Genomic DNA, 14,678 nt, shown 5'->3' with positions numbered 1-14,678 from the left:
GACTGGATTAGTGAGCTACGGACCCTTGTATTTGCCCCGTACAGAGGTTACTTCTTTATCACGAGACAGAGTAATATAATATCCTCCAACCTCTTTTGCCATGCTGCATGTAGTCGTGATTTATATCTACTTGAGATTACAGTATTTCCAAGTGAAATATAAACTAATACCTAGAGTCAGGATGGTCACAAAAAGTAAACAGGAGATCACCAAGACCTTCCAAAGTCAAATCCTCTCTCTGTTAGTAGTCCAGTGTGCAATATCCAGTGAGCTCAATCTCTTCTGTACCTCTGCTTTCCCAGTAGTACATGGAAGTATTGACTCCTTATTTATCCCAGGAGATTAAAGCTTGCAGAATGCTCTCCAAACATTAGACCAAGTTTTGAAATCACACTGCTGAATACATGCAGTAGCAATGCATCAAAGTTGAGAGGCAAAGAAATATACTTCTACTGATGCACAGATACTTCTTAAAAGCTAGATACTCCTTGAATGATCGCCCTTTTATTCTTACCTATACTGGGAAAGATTGCATCTCAGCATTCATTTTGCCTAAAACATTTACTCACCCAGTTTGCACTCTGGCCCAAATATCTCAGTAATAGAGAAGGCAGCCTTCCTGACCCTTCTGGAATCCACAAAACATACTGGCCCCAGGACATACAGTTAGAAGGGTTACGGGGAAAGGAAGCTCCACAAGCAGTCATCCAAGGGTCCCACCACTCAACTGCAAGGCTGGGGCCATAGCTAGGTTAGGCACCATCAGTCTAAGGAGCCTCTGCAGGCTCACTTCCTCGCACAGCCGCAATTTACTAAGCGTATTCTACACCAAACTAGTCTAGGCTCCACAGGCAATGAAATTGTTACCCTACACATCACTACATGGGATTAAACCACTTCAACCACTGTTTCAACAATACTGATGGAAAGCTTAGTTGCCTCATCCTGACCCAGAGAGGAACACAAATGTTTGCACCAGCATATGGATAACAAATAATCAAGCAAGCAACAAGCAGAAGGCTGCTGTGAGCCTGGCCACTAGCTTAATGTATTCCTAAAACTACAATGGCATTCACACTATTTTCAGCAGTTCACAAGATTTAAAAGTGTCAACATGTTCTACCACAACAACAACAAAAAAAACATACCTTAGCAAGGCATTCATGCAGGTCTCACAGAATCTGTGTCCACATTCAGTCTGTTTAGGATTGCATAAGATGAGGTGACATTTTTCACATTTATACTTGTCTTCCACGGCATTTACAAATTTCTCTTTGTAGCCACCTTGCTCTGGAACATAAATCGATGCTGAAGGACTGCGGTCAGGATTGGCCCTTTGTTGTACCATTTCTACAGATAAAGGGGGTTCTGTCTTCTTACTGGTGTCCATGCTCTAAGATAGTTTCTGTGAAGGAAAATGAGAAAACTTCTGAGAAATGAAGACCTCTCTTCCCATTTAAATAAAAGAAATACAGCATCCCTGAGAGACTACGTAAAAACAGAAAGCACTAAGAACAGATGCATGCCCACACATCACATGAGCATAATACATACATAACTGCCTAAGTATATTAAGCATAAGCATAGCAAATCTGTAAAAATATTCTACATTTTTCAAAGGCTCTAGAAGGTCAAGAATTAAAACCTAATCCAGAAAGCAAAGTGTTAGTTAATTACAGGCATCACTCTAGGAACAGATAAGAACAGAGCTCACAAACTTCCATACCCTTCTCTCTGTCTCTGAAAAATATCTTCAATATTGAAGTTGTATCATTAAAGGAAGCAGCAAGGGGTGTGATGGACAAGATACACTGGTACAGGACCATGCATGATACTACTCGGATGCTACTGTAAAAAGCATACAACCACCAGTGTCCTACACAGAGTGTCTGGAGTCTACACAGCTCCACTGCCAACTTTTCCTATCTCATGCAATAGCAAAGTGTCAGACATGCTGCTTCAAGTTTGTTTTAGAACAACACAACAGGTTTTTACTTATTAAACACTTTCCAACCTTTGCATCGTACATCCCCCCCATGAAAGAGCAGGCGATACAAGTCTAATTGACAGAGGAGGAAGGCCTACGTAGCGTGGCCACTTGATTAATTCACCAGGACTAAGCACAACTGACAGGCAGCTGAGAAAATAATTAATGCAGCTGAAGACTGACTTACAGTACCTATTAGCTTGGACTATGATTCTTCTAGGTCAGCATGCAAAGCATTAGCAGAGCAACAGAGGAAGAATACCCCAGGTTAAATTTTAAAACCCGTTTTCAATAATTTCCTTGCTTAGCTTGTAGTCAAATAAGTGTAAGTGGTCTTAAAAAACCTCAGCACATGAAGGAGAAAGCACAGTTGCAGGATATAACACCTATTTACAGAAGAGAAATGCCTGGCTATTTACAAGAGAAAGGCATACTTCAATTCTCCTGCCATGTTAACTGACACTTGAAATATAAACCTATTCCACTGCTCTACAGTTGCCTCAACTGCTACAGTTATAATTCAACTTTAAGAAGCAGAATGAAGAAACGAGGCCCCGTTCACTTCTCAACTATAAAAGTATGTCCACCGATACCACAAAGGGAGTCAAATGCCTCACATCCCAAATACGCAAACCTTCTTGTACACAGTTTTTTGTGACCTCTTATCTTCCCTTGCTAAGCCGAAAACAAGTACTTGTAATTAAACGTATTTTCTTGTAGATCATTTCTGCATCTATACTTTTGGTATAGAATTCTCCATGGAGCCTACACAGAGAAGGAAATTTCTTTCATTTCTGATGCCTACTGTTATTTCTAGAAACAAAAGACAAAATCATTGCGACTTATCGCTGATACCATTTCATGTCTTTATCAGTACCAGCTGAACAAGGGTAGAGGTGTTGAGTGAAGAATCCCCACTTCATTGCCCCCTTGCCCCAGGGGAAAGCCTCTGGGTATCTCCATCAAACACAGAGAGAGACCAAGGAAACCATCCTCATAACTCAGTACATAGATCCGATTATTGGGTCTTATTCAAAACCACAAAAAAAACACCAAAAAACAAAAAAACAGTTTCTACAGTAACTGAAAGGGAAATATAAGTTCTGGTCCATAATTTGAATTAATGTCTGGCTGTTCCTTGTCTACTCTTCAAAGATGGCAGAGTCTAGTGCCTTGGCAGAACAGTATCTGAAAAAACAGAAAAATCAGTGCTGAACTGAAAGTAACTTGCACTTCTCATTAATGAAGAAATTCAGATTATTTCACACCAGGGAAGTAAGCAAAGCCTAAACTAGAGTTTCAGCAGCAAGCATTAAAAAAAACCCAAACACATAATGATGACACTGAAGAGGCAATTCAAGAGATTGTAACCAGCACACAAGAAATGAGACGTGATGCTGAGAGACAAGGAGGTTAAGAGAAGTGTCATGAGTGAGAAAGGAAAGCAGTTGACGAAAGTAGTCTAGCTTTAGAGATTGCCCAAGGCACGACTGCCATTGCTGAACATCTGTGGCTGGACAGGGGGGAACCCCATCATGAGCTCAGGACCTGGCACTTTGCTGCAGTTAAGAGAAAAGGAGATTAGGAAGAAAAGAAAAAAAGTGCAACTACATAAGCATCCGGACTGGTGAAACTTCGCTACCTATGGATTTGCTTCTTGTGCGCAACTGTGGGAAAAGCTGCATTTGGAGCTTGCAGTTTAGGAATGTGTAAAGGTTTTCAGTTCTCTGATTTATAAGTTGTACATAGATACTAACACCTCTTTTCCCTCTGCAACTGCATTTTTTTTTATCATATTCAAGACCTCTACCATTCTGTCAACTCTTGAAGTCAAAAGCCAACCTCAAGCATGTTGACTGGTAAGAACAACACAGGGAATGTGATTTTCCTTAAAAAGCCAGAATAAAACAAAGCATGGCCTGATTCTGACCTACAGAAGGAATTCAGAAAGAGAGGCACTAAAAGAGATGCTGACAGGAGAAGTGGCAAGTCAAGAGAGCACAAAGTTCCTGAACTTAACACAACTACTGAATGTCTGTTTCCCCATTAAGTTTCTTCCAAACAAAATAAGCTGAAGATGATTAGAGATGTGAAGTCTTCCAATAGCACAATTTCTTCATGGAAACTGAATAATTAGTCACAGGGAGGCAGGCAGGGGTGAGAAGGAGGATATTCAAGATTTAACTGAGAAAGAGTACCAAATGCCAAATGAGCAGCAGGTGAGAGTTTCACAGAGATACGAAACTGCTCAGGGGCTGGACTGTCAGCTATCAAGAGAGATTTCATACCAAAATAAACCGCACAGGGCTCCACAGGACTCCACTTTTGGAATTGACGTATTGGATGTCTTGTCACAGAAAACAACCAGAAAGCACACTGATAAATAAAATTTACTATGCAATATGTCTAACAGTCAGATTTGTGTGCCTCAGGTTTTATATTTCTGTTTTATGAAGCAAGTATGTCAGACCAGAAAAGCTAAACAAGCGCAGCAGCAGAGTAGCCAGCTTGGCGAGGAATTCTCTTCCACAATACTCTGAACTGCCAGCATTTTCTTATGCAGCAAAACTAGGAAGCCATTCAGGAAGGTCTGCAATAAAATACAATAGAGAACTGAGCTTAAAAGAACACCAAAACCTCCTTATTTCAACAAAAGAGCTGCACTTAACACAGGGGTGGGGAGACGTGACGTCTATCAAACTGCACACAGAAATCTGTATGCACAGAGCTATGTCCTCATGCATATGAGTTACAAGCTCTTACACCTGTATGTGGGATCAGTGGTGAACACAAGTGCAGATAATACAAGCATTTCACTGCCACCCTTTTGCAAACAGCTTTCTATTATGGTTTAGATACCACTACAGGGTGACTTCTGCAATGTCGTATTTTCCTTTTCAGGAACCTTTAACAGCAGGACTCAGATTATATCCCCATAATCATGTTTCAAACTGCCAACAAGAAGCAATTTTGAAGTCACACCTCAGTAAGATACTATGCACTTAGAGCAGTGAAGATAACACACTTCCAGAAAGCAGGGAGAGGAGTCTGGCTAGAACTTCCAAGATAGACCAGTTCTGGTGGGGGCCTCCAATTCCTAAAGGCATGGCAAGCCGCCATCCAGTCAAAGACTCTGGTTCTTGTTCAGCAAGCTAAATCTTAACTCCTAATTCACCACTAGCTATTTCTTAAGCTCCAGTTTCTTATCCCTGGGAAAAATCGTCACAATAAAAGAATATGACTTTTAGGTGTCTTTTAAGACCGTTAAATCTTCAGCGATCACCTTTCAGGACAGATAAACACGTAAAAAGAGGCACAGTCACCAAGGTCGAATCTGTTCGCTGCTGATTACATTCTTTCCGCCACCTCTCCTGCAGCCAGCGTACGCTTCTGCCGAGCAGCAGAAGCCAAGATTGTTCTGGTCAGCAGATGGGTGACACTGGTTCCTCCAGTCCGTCATATCTCACTGAGCTTCATTTTTGTCACTACTCTTGTTCAACACAAGTGTTGCTCAAGTATCTGAGGCAGGTCCTCAGTTAATATTTCACGCTGTACAGGCTGTAATAAAGGTTAGAACAATCTGTTGTTACTTAACTCATACTAACATTAGTACAGAGGCTTAGAAACTGGAAGCAAAAGTGAATTTACCGACAAAGATGTTCCAAGAATTAGAAAGCATGGGAGTTCCCAAACAAAAAGCATTTTCCTCTTTCCTTGTTTAAGCAAGGAGCTGTTCTCACCGCAGAGAGGGCAAACATCCTAGCAATCTGCATTAGTATTCTGTATTATACCACATATACTTTTTATTTGCTCTTTTGGAATAAACCCAATTTGCAACATAGAAATACAATAACGCTTCTATAAAAATTCAAAATAAATTTTCGTCTAAAAAAACAAAAAAAAATTGTAACTCTTATATAATCTAAAACACCCCCCAAAAAATTGATTGCAAAAAGAACTACAGGATTTGGCAACTAGCAAGCTCTGCATGAAGACAGTTTCAGTGTATTGACAATACAAAGCAAATAAGCTTTTGCCAAAGTTTTCAAATTCAAAAAGGTCAAGAAGTTATTTGAAATAAATGTTTTTGTCACATTACCAGAGAAGAGGATAACAGAAGACACAATCTAATTTGGTTATTACTTAGGACAGAAAAGCTTTTCGATCAAATTACAATTTGCACTGAGAACAGTAGTTACTCAAACAGAACAGCACTACCTGCACAATATCTAAATTAAGCTCTGAAAAAGAAACCTGAACTTGGACAGGGAGCTAAAGATCACAGCAGAAAAGTGGCCAATGAGATGATTCAACCTTTCCTCTTCAAAAACCAGTTTATATATTTTTATCTAAAAAGTGTAAAACCACACAAACTTCAGCGTCGCATCCTAACTAGGTCATTTTTTTGGTAGCGTGGAGTATGTTTTTTTTTTAAATTTAGCTTTTAATGAGATAGGGCTTGTGATTGTGCTCTCTTCCCAGCCTCTCAAAACCACTTGGGAACCAGCTGGACAGATAGGTTTCACGAAAATGAGCAGCTACGTGGGGAACAGAAAGAGAAACTTAATGTAGTGTCCCAGTGAGCAAGAGGCTGTGAAAGTGCAACCTCATCATCACCACCTCTGTATGGTCTATCAGTTGGCCAGTCAGTACACAACTACATGCAAACCAGCCAAGACCACCTGCTCCCTCTTGCCCAGACAAACTTCATGGTCTTTGCCTCCTCCAATATTATAATGGCGGGGGGTGGGCTGGAGGATTTTTTTTTTTTTTTTTTTTTTTTAAATTGAGGAGGGGGGAGTAGGGGTAAAAAAAAAAAAAGGTATGTAGAGCACAGATTAGTAGGAAACCAGGCTTCCTCAGTTTCACTCTTCACAGAATTTTCTTCTGTACTTTACAGCGTACCTCAGAGAGCCAAATCATCAGGTACCTCGAGTGGTATTTCCAGCTCTTCAGTCTTCCTAGCCCATGTGCTTTCTATCACCAAGAATTATTGCTTCAAGTTATCACACAGAAATCTTTAAAATTAAATTATTAAAACAATCTGAACTTTTCCTTTGTCTTATATTTCAGCATTTTATAGCTTCTAATAAATTCCTAGCACATACTTACTGAAAAGAACATACATCTTTCACTATCTTTTAGACAAGTCTTCTGACTCAGTTCTGCTTCTACTTCCAAGTGTGATTACAATGTGCAACATATACTGACACACCTTGATGACTGGTTAAAACAATAATGCAAGCTGAAAGCAGTATATTGGTGACAACATATTATCAATTTAATCAGTGCGCACATGTCAAAAAAAATTAAAGCTAAGCAGGGAGACTGCCATGGGAATCTTGACTCTAGAGCTCTTAGGCACGAGGGTGTCCTGCTGCAGAGGCCCACTCTCACAACATGCAGCCACCCCTCAGCCTGGCATCCTGGTAAAAGCCCCGCCGTTGAGTCTGGACAGGGGCACAGAAGAACAACGGATAAATAAACTGCAAATACTCCTCAAAAATATCTAGGCAGCCACTGAAGCAGCACTGGAGAGGCAGGTTTGAAAGCAGAGGACCATCCATCAATTTTGCCTTGTGTGAGGTCAGAAGTCTTGGCATTTTCCCTCCTCTTGTTTGCACAAGGGAACTACTGATGTATTTTTTTCTTTCTCCATGCACTTGTCATGCTTGAAGCGCTGTTCACTGTTTCTATACAGCATATATAGGATCAACCAACCAGTGCCGAGGTATTTCCAGCATATGCTTTAAGTGGAAATTCTGAGGGGGATAGGGGAGGATGGGGAAAGGGCGCTGGTCACCAACGCTAGCAAAAAAGATGAGACCATTCCTTATCTTCTTTTATGCAAAACATTCAAATACTAAATCCAATTCCTATACAAATATAGAAGCAGCATTGATATTCAAAACTTATTTTTCCTTGTGTTAAAATAAATCGGGTATTTTAACTACTTTAAACTTTGCCCTGTATTTCCATAAGCATCCACCTTCCTTGCATAAACTAATGCAAACTAACTGTGAAGACGACCTTGAGATCATACACATAATAGAACAGATGAAGATCAATAGGAAAAATCATTACTTGCCTATAAGCAAGTAGGATAGAAGCATTTGAGAACACAGAGAAGACACCGAGTACTCTCCACACAAGAAGCTTCTGCCATTTGCAAGCTCTTCAGTCACCTATTAGTGCAGTATCCCAGCGATGCTGAGGCGGGAAGGCACCACTGGAGATTTATCTAGCCCAACCGCCTGTTCGGAGCAAGGCCAACTTCAAAGTCACATCAGGCTGTCCAAGGCTGAGTTTTCAAGAACTCCAAGGGTGAAGATACCACCACCTCTCCAAGCACCCTGCTCCAGTGCTTAACACTCCTCTGTGAGGAGTTTTTATTATAGCAATTATGGCATTATATTCTTATGTAGAAAAAAGGCCTGTTCAGATACATGAACTGCTGCGTTCTCAAGCAAGTAAACCCAGATTTCACCATAATCTTTAAGGTCTCTATCCTGTAAAAATTATTGAACAAATAGCAAAACTATTTTTTGCTTCGATGGTACAGGCTATTCCTTCTTTTCCTATCTGAACTAGAAAATCAGAAGTCTAATCAAAAATGGTATCTTGACATTCTTGCAAAAGAACAACCATGCATGTCACTTGAATCACAAACATTGTGTATTTTCCATGTTCTAGTTTGCAAGATGACTGAATAGCAGAAAATGAATGGTAAGTGAAGTTTTACATTGTTTTATTCTTTTAACTTTTTATCACTTTCCTTGGTTCCATTTCTTTCAACAATGAGTCTACATATTCATGTGAAGTGTCTTACAGGATTAAACAAACCAGCATCCCAGTACAGGGAACTCAATTTAGCAAGCCTGCTACACTATGCGTTCATAGAAACAGTTCTAACATATACTCCCTCCTGCGTGTACCAAATTTCTGGATTCTAAACAGAAAAGAAAGCATTGGATAGATGTGCAAAGTAATTACATCAGTATTAAGAGATGAGATGGGAATATTTATAAAGAATAATGTAGTATTAATTTGTTTTGGAGTATCCAGGAGCCCAGGGACTGACGGTTTTAATCACTACTCAATACTATGTTGAATACAATTAACTTCCAGTCTAACATATACTGCACTGATGAGAAGAAAAACTTCAAAAGAGTTTCAATTTTAACTATTAAAAAAAAAAAAGATAACAGAAAAATACTTCAGTGCAATTTAGGAAAGCTGATTTTTACCCAACATGATGTTCAACTATTACTTTTTTGAAAGTTAACAGCATTCTTTTGAATCATGACATATGGGCTGACAAAACAGCTTTAAGATTCAGCCTGAGGCAGTCATAAAAACAAAGTGTTTGTATTTTGACTTACACTTGCTATCTACAGCTCTCAATAATTACTTCGTAATCTCAGTGGGCTACCAAAACACAGTATAAAGTCATTTGAAGTGCAAGAAATCAAAAGCCTCTTTTAGAAATCAAAAGACCTCTTAAGCTTTGAACGCCTGGGTCAGAAGACAACAGATAAGAGACATGCTGTCCAAGCTCGCCCTGTGTACTTTCTTCTGCATTTTGAATTCCAATTTGGGTTCTTGTCTATGGGTGCAGGAGAGAAAAGAGAAAACGTACAAGGTTATTGCATTTCACCTATGAAATTAACCCCCAGTTGGGATCCATACTTCTACACAAGGTTTTTAGTAGAAGCATTTAAAAATAGGAAAGATGAAAAGACTATCAGATGATCATAGGACAAAGTGTACTTTAATCTCTTCCTCTGCTGTTCAGGGGAAGTCCATGATTGAGATACATACGCCAGTCCCCTGTGGAGGAAGTGGATCAACACTCTGTATTTTTTTGTAACTTCTGGCTCTGTTTACAAAGGAAAAGTTCTAATCCACCACAGAGGAAAAATATTCAGATCAAATATTCTGGGAAATGCCACATTAATCATAATATTTCAAGTTAAAGGTAGTTTCCTTTTACAAAATTGTTTTATATATGCTTTGAAGGGAGAACTAGCAAAACCAGTTCATATTTGCATTCTGAATACTCTGGTTTTATAGAAAGCTACTTCCATCAGTCCTGATTTTCTCCACTTCTCGTTTTACAGCAAGCCTAATATTTCCTTTGCTTTTGTTGCACAGCATAGAAGTCATTAGTTCACATGTTACAAGTGGTAATGTCAAATCACACACACCCAAAAGAGAAGTCATTTAATGTTTCCCACTTATGCCTGCTACGACCGGGAAACGGTAAATTTGAACTACCCATGACAAATCCCAACAAGGATCAACAAGGGTTAAGGCAGATGGCATGTCCAAATCATTTTGGCCAAAGTATACAGTCCTAGAAAAAGATGTCTCATTCTCTAGTGACCTAAAATGTCCCCCTTTCCTCCCAAGGTGTGCCTTCAAGAAAAATCTGCTACATGATTTATCAGAAACAACTTGTTATATCAATTATAATCAAATTATATCAACTTAAGACGCCAAAGTCTCTTCATGTCTAAAATCACCAAGTAGGAATCGAAAAATCTTGCTGTCTTTATTTTCAGTCTTTTTTTTCTTTTTTTTTAAACCAAGACTTATCAACAGATGCTGTTCTTTTCCACTCTGTTAATCAAAGAAATCCTCAGTTTCAAACCTAATGAAATTTCAAAAGTCTAGCAGAATAGCAACAGATATTCTTCAAATCACAGTCTATCTATCTACTCTGCTGACTGGCAAGTGCATGAAGAATACTTTCTGCATTGCCAATTTCTGGCAGAGTGCATCTGTGCTGACTCTTAATGAATCCAGCCTTGAAATCTAAGAAGAGGTACTACCTGTCTTACAATTCTTTACCTCATCTTCTGCAATTATTAGAAGAAAGTACCTGAAGGCAAAGGTGTCAGAGACCAGCAAATAAAAAAAAACCCAAAGCACTTCAAGAGGCTTATTATAAATAATTACAGGAAAACTGCCTTCTCAAGAATCCCAAAAAAATTAGTTAGTCTAATTTAAAAATGCAGCTCATCTTTAACAAAATAATCCTCCCAGGAAATTCTGAACACAGCAGAGTATAGAGGAAGCTGGTAAATGAAACAGAATGCAACTTCAAGTATGGCTCTGTACTTTTTGATTTCAATGTTGAAATGAAGGATTGTGGAACTAGAAATGGCTGTCCCAGAAAACTGAGATCACAGTAGCTCACTTCCACAAGAAATTCTTTCCACTCTAACCAAAAGTAAGTTTTCTAAGCCTACATCCAAAGCTAAAAAAAAAAAAAAAAAAAAAAATTTCTATCTATCTATCCTGTCTTCTATGGAAACTAACTCACCCACCTAAAACACCTCCTGCTCTTCCATTTTATCCAGTTGACCACTGCATGCTATGAAACACAGATAAGAAATAATTACTTTTTCACACTGTCCTAAATACTAATGAAATTCTAGAAACTAACAACAGCAAGTGACATCATCAGAATATTTTATTTAACATTAAACTGCCTGGAAGACATTCATTCATGCACAGATCTCAACCTCTCACTAATCTTAAGTGGATTTTTCCACCATTCTAGATGACATCTTCAGCTTTGTCTGAAATCATTGCTTTTTATTCAGGAAGAAAAAGGAAAAAAGAGCATGAGGGCAACTCCTTTGTCATTTGCCGTTATTTTATTATTTATCAGAATGTGGGGGAAGACAAAAACATTGTCCGCATGTTTAATGAAATGATATTAGGTTTAACTTCAGTGATTTCAGTGTTTATACTGTATACTCTAATTGTTTAGATTGTATTTTCTATGACCAACATGTTGGGAAAAGCCAGGGGCACAGGGTGGGGTAGTGGTGTTAAGATTTGTCTATTAGAGGGAAAAAAACAATTGAAACACATCTGTAAATGGAATCTGGAAGAGAAAAAAAAAAAACCACAGAAAAATAAAATAATTTAACAAAAAAACAAACCACCAAAACACTTGTACTAGTATTTCTAGTTATACTAAAGTGTATTCCAGTTTCTACATCTCTAGTAAAAATGTATTACTGAAGTTGAAGTTTTCAAGAGTAAAAAACAAGGTTTGGAAAAAGTCATAGATCCTTAATTCAGACTTGTCAGAATATTCAGAGTCAGAACTTCATATTCATTGCTCTCTAAAGCATTTTTTACCCTTATAAATGGAAGAAGCTGGGTTTTTTGTAACTGAAGAGTTAGATTCACAAAACATGTTTCCCAGTTCATGGAAGAAGCTGGGTTTTTTGTAACTGAAGAGTTAGATTCACAAAACATGTTTCCCAGCAATGTAAGAAAGGAAGGAACTTGTTGAGTTATAAAGATCCTTGTAGGCACAGTCTAGATATGCAGAATGCAAAGAATAACTTCCAATTGGAGCAAATGCCCACATTTCCTAGTCTCCAAAAAAAAAAAAAAAAAAAAAAGCCCTTTTTTTCCCCATACTACTTTCCAATTAAACTGCAGTGCAATGCTTTATGATCTATATGAAGCAATTTCAGGATCTGAAAACACTAAGTATAATATTATAGACAAACAGCCAGAGAGGTCAAGGTACCCTCGCCTCTATAGATAAGCAGAACTACCATGGTAACATCATAAAGCCTTCTGTGAAGAATGCTTTCGAACTGCTTCACATTGTTTGGGAAGCTCTTGTACTGCTGCCTTTAGAGGATCTCAAAAAAGCGTCAAATTGAATCCAGTTAAGAACATATACCAATGCATTTCCTACAGTATCACATAAAAGTCCCAAAATACATAAAAAAATGCCGTAATAGACATCCATGAAGTCAGGCACAATCCAGTTCCTCGGATTCTTTTCCATCATTAAACAGCCTCTACACGACACTAGTGATAGGCTCACAGCCTACAGCACAGACTGACATTCTGTCATAATTTCATTCAAGCCTATGGAATAAGAGTATTTGTTTTCAGTAGACAGAGTTGAAAGTTTTCTAGCAACATACAGCAGTTGGAGGAAAAAGAAAAAGAAAAAACTAAATAAAAAGGTAACTCCAAAGCATCTGTTAAGCATGATTCCTGTTTCCTCTATACCTCTGCTAACCCTAGAAGCAATTATTTTGAGGCCAAGAGCAGAAAATTCCTAGTGTTATCTCAGATCAGCAAGTTTTGTAGGTTAATCACACAGTGTCAAAAACTAGTTTTCCCTTGTTTTTTGGTTTGTTTTTTTCTTTGTTGTTGTTGGTTTTGGGGGTTTTTCTTTGGTTTTTTTTTTTGTTTTGGGGTGGCAGGTTTTTGTTTGTTTTTTTTTCTTTTTTTTTTTTTTTTTTCCCCATCTTCCACTTTTCAAGACAGTTATTCCGGGGAGGGTGGGAAGGAATTATGAAACTAGCTGTACGCAAACTCACACTGTATTTTTTTTTTCTTTTTACAGCTTTATTAATTTATTCTCCTGGGTATTGACTACACCAGAGTTTTACTAATCACAGCTATCACCCGCATAGCTGTCAGCAAATAAGTATAAGTGAGGGTTATCCCATTTTGGAACAAGGATACATTTTGTTATCAATCCAAACAGCTTCTGTGTCTCACTGAGTAAGGGATTTCATTAGTGCACTCACAGAGGATAGAGGGCCAACAGCAGCTCTAATTAAGGCAAATCTACAGTATCTAGGCTCAGCTGAATGAGGACAATCCCAATTTTCTCTTTCTTCCCATATGTAAATTATAAATCTTTAATGATATGTCATCACCCAATTTTTTTACCATCTCCAGATATATATTTTTTAAAAAGTGGCCTAAGCTGAATATAATATGCAAGTAAGAGCTCATCTCTATTAATACAAACTTTTTGTACTCATATACTACCCTTTATATAGCCCCCTTTTTTCTGTCATCTGAGGATTTTTGAGCAGTAGTTTCAATCAAGCCCTCCGCTACCACATTCAAGTTTTACCTTGAAGCACAACATAAAAATCAACAACACAGATTTTTGCAATGTATTTTCCTGGTGTCTATCTTTCATCATAGCAGCAGTGCAATGGAAACCAAGTGCTGCATATGAAAATTCGGACCAAAGTCATCAGCAGTATCAATGGTTATCCTCACAAAAAGTTGTATTACATTTTTGATGTAAAGAGAAAACATTATGTGTATGACTAGATGCTGAATTAAAAACCAAGGCAAAAAAGGAGAAGACTTCCAGCAAAGCTTGAGATGGCAGGCAAGTGGAAAACTACTCCTCATGAATGGTAACCACCTACTTCAATGCAGTAAAAAGACTGCGCAGGTAAAATGTTCTCCTCTATCTGAGTACTCATGCTTTAGGAGGAGGGGGGAAAAAAAAAAAAAAAAATCACAAACTCCTTTATAAATGTAGTGTCCTAACCATTAACTAGAAAGATCATGAAGTTTGGATTGAGTACGGTCCAGTTCAGCCATCCACTCAAATAAAAGGCCAAAAAAAAAAAACCAAAACCAAAACGCAACCCTATGAGAGAAAGTAGATCAATCTATAATCCCAAATAAATATTTCTCCTTCAAAGTTTATCCAATGTTATCAGAATTTTCATGCTTGACAAACGTGAGATTTTTCCCAGCAGCCAAAAAAAATTATATTAAAAACAAAAGCAACAAGAAAGAATTTTACCGTATCACAGCCACACAAAGCAGTGGCAGTGCCACCAAAGAATTTGACATAGATGTGAATACAGTTTCAAGCAACCCACAA

General features: G+C 38.2%; 1 protein-coding gene across 13 annotated transcripts in view; it reads right to left on the bottom strand.

The window, feature by feature from the left end:
- Positions 1-14,678, bottom strand: part of TRAF3 (TNF receptor associated factor 3) — a 72,549-nt gene that overhangs the window by 33,549 nt on the left and 24,322 nt on the right. For all 13 annotated transcript variants that reach the window (XM_087747757.1, XM_087747756.1, XM_087747758.1 and 10 more), the window contains one exon: positions 1,149-1,405. In XM_087747757.1, the coding sequence (XP_087603883.1) occupies positions 1,149-1,390 (242 nt within the window). In that variant the 5' untranslated portion in view covers positions 1,391-1,405. The remainder of the gene's footprint in view (positions 1-1,148; positions 1,406-14,678) is intronic.

The sequence above is a fragment of the Nipponia nippon genome, unplaced genomic scaffold (genome assembly GCF_047370975.1).
Source record: "Nipponia nippon isolate SJK-2023a ecotype South Korea unplaced genomic scaffold, ASM4737097v1 scaffold_11, whole genome shotgun sequence".
In the NCBI taxonomy this organism is placed as follows: Eukaryota; Metazoa; Chordata; class Aves; order Pelecaniformes; family Threskiornithidae; genus Nipponia; species Nipponia nippon.
This window is presented reverse-complemented; position numbering and strand designations above follow the sequence as displayed.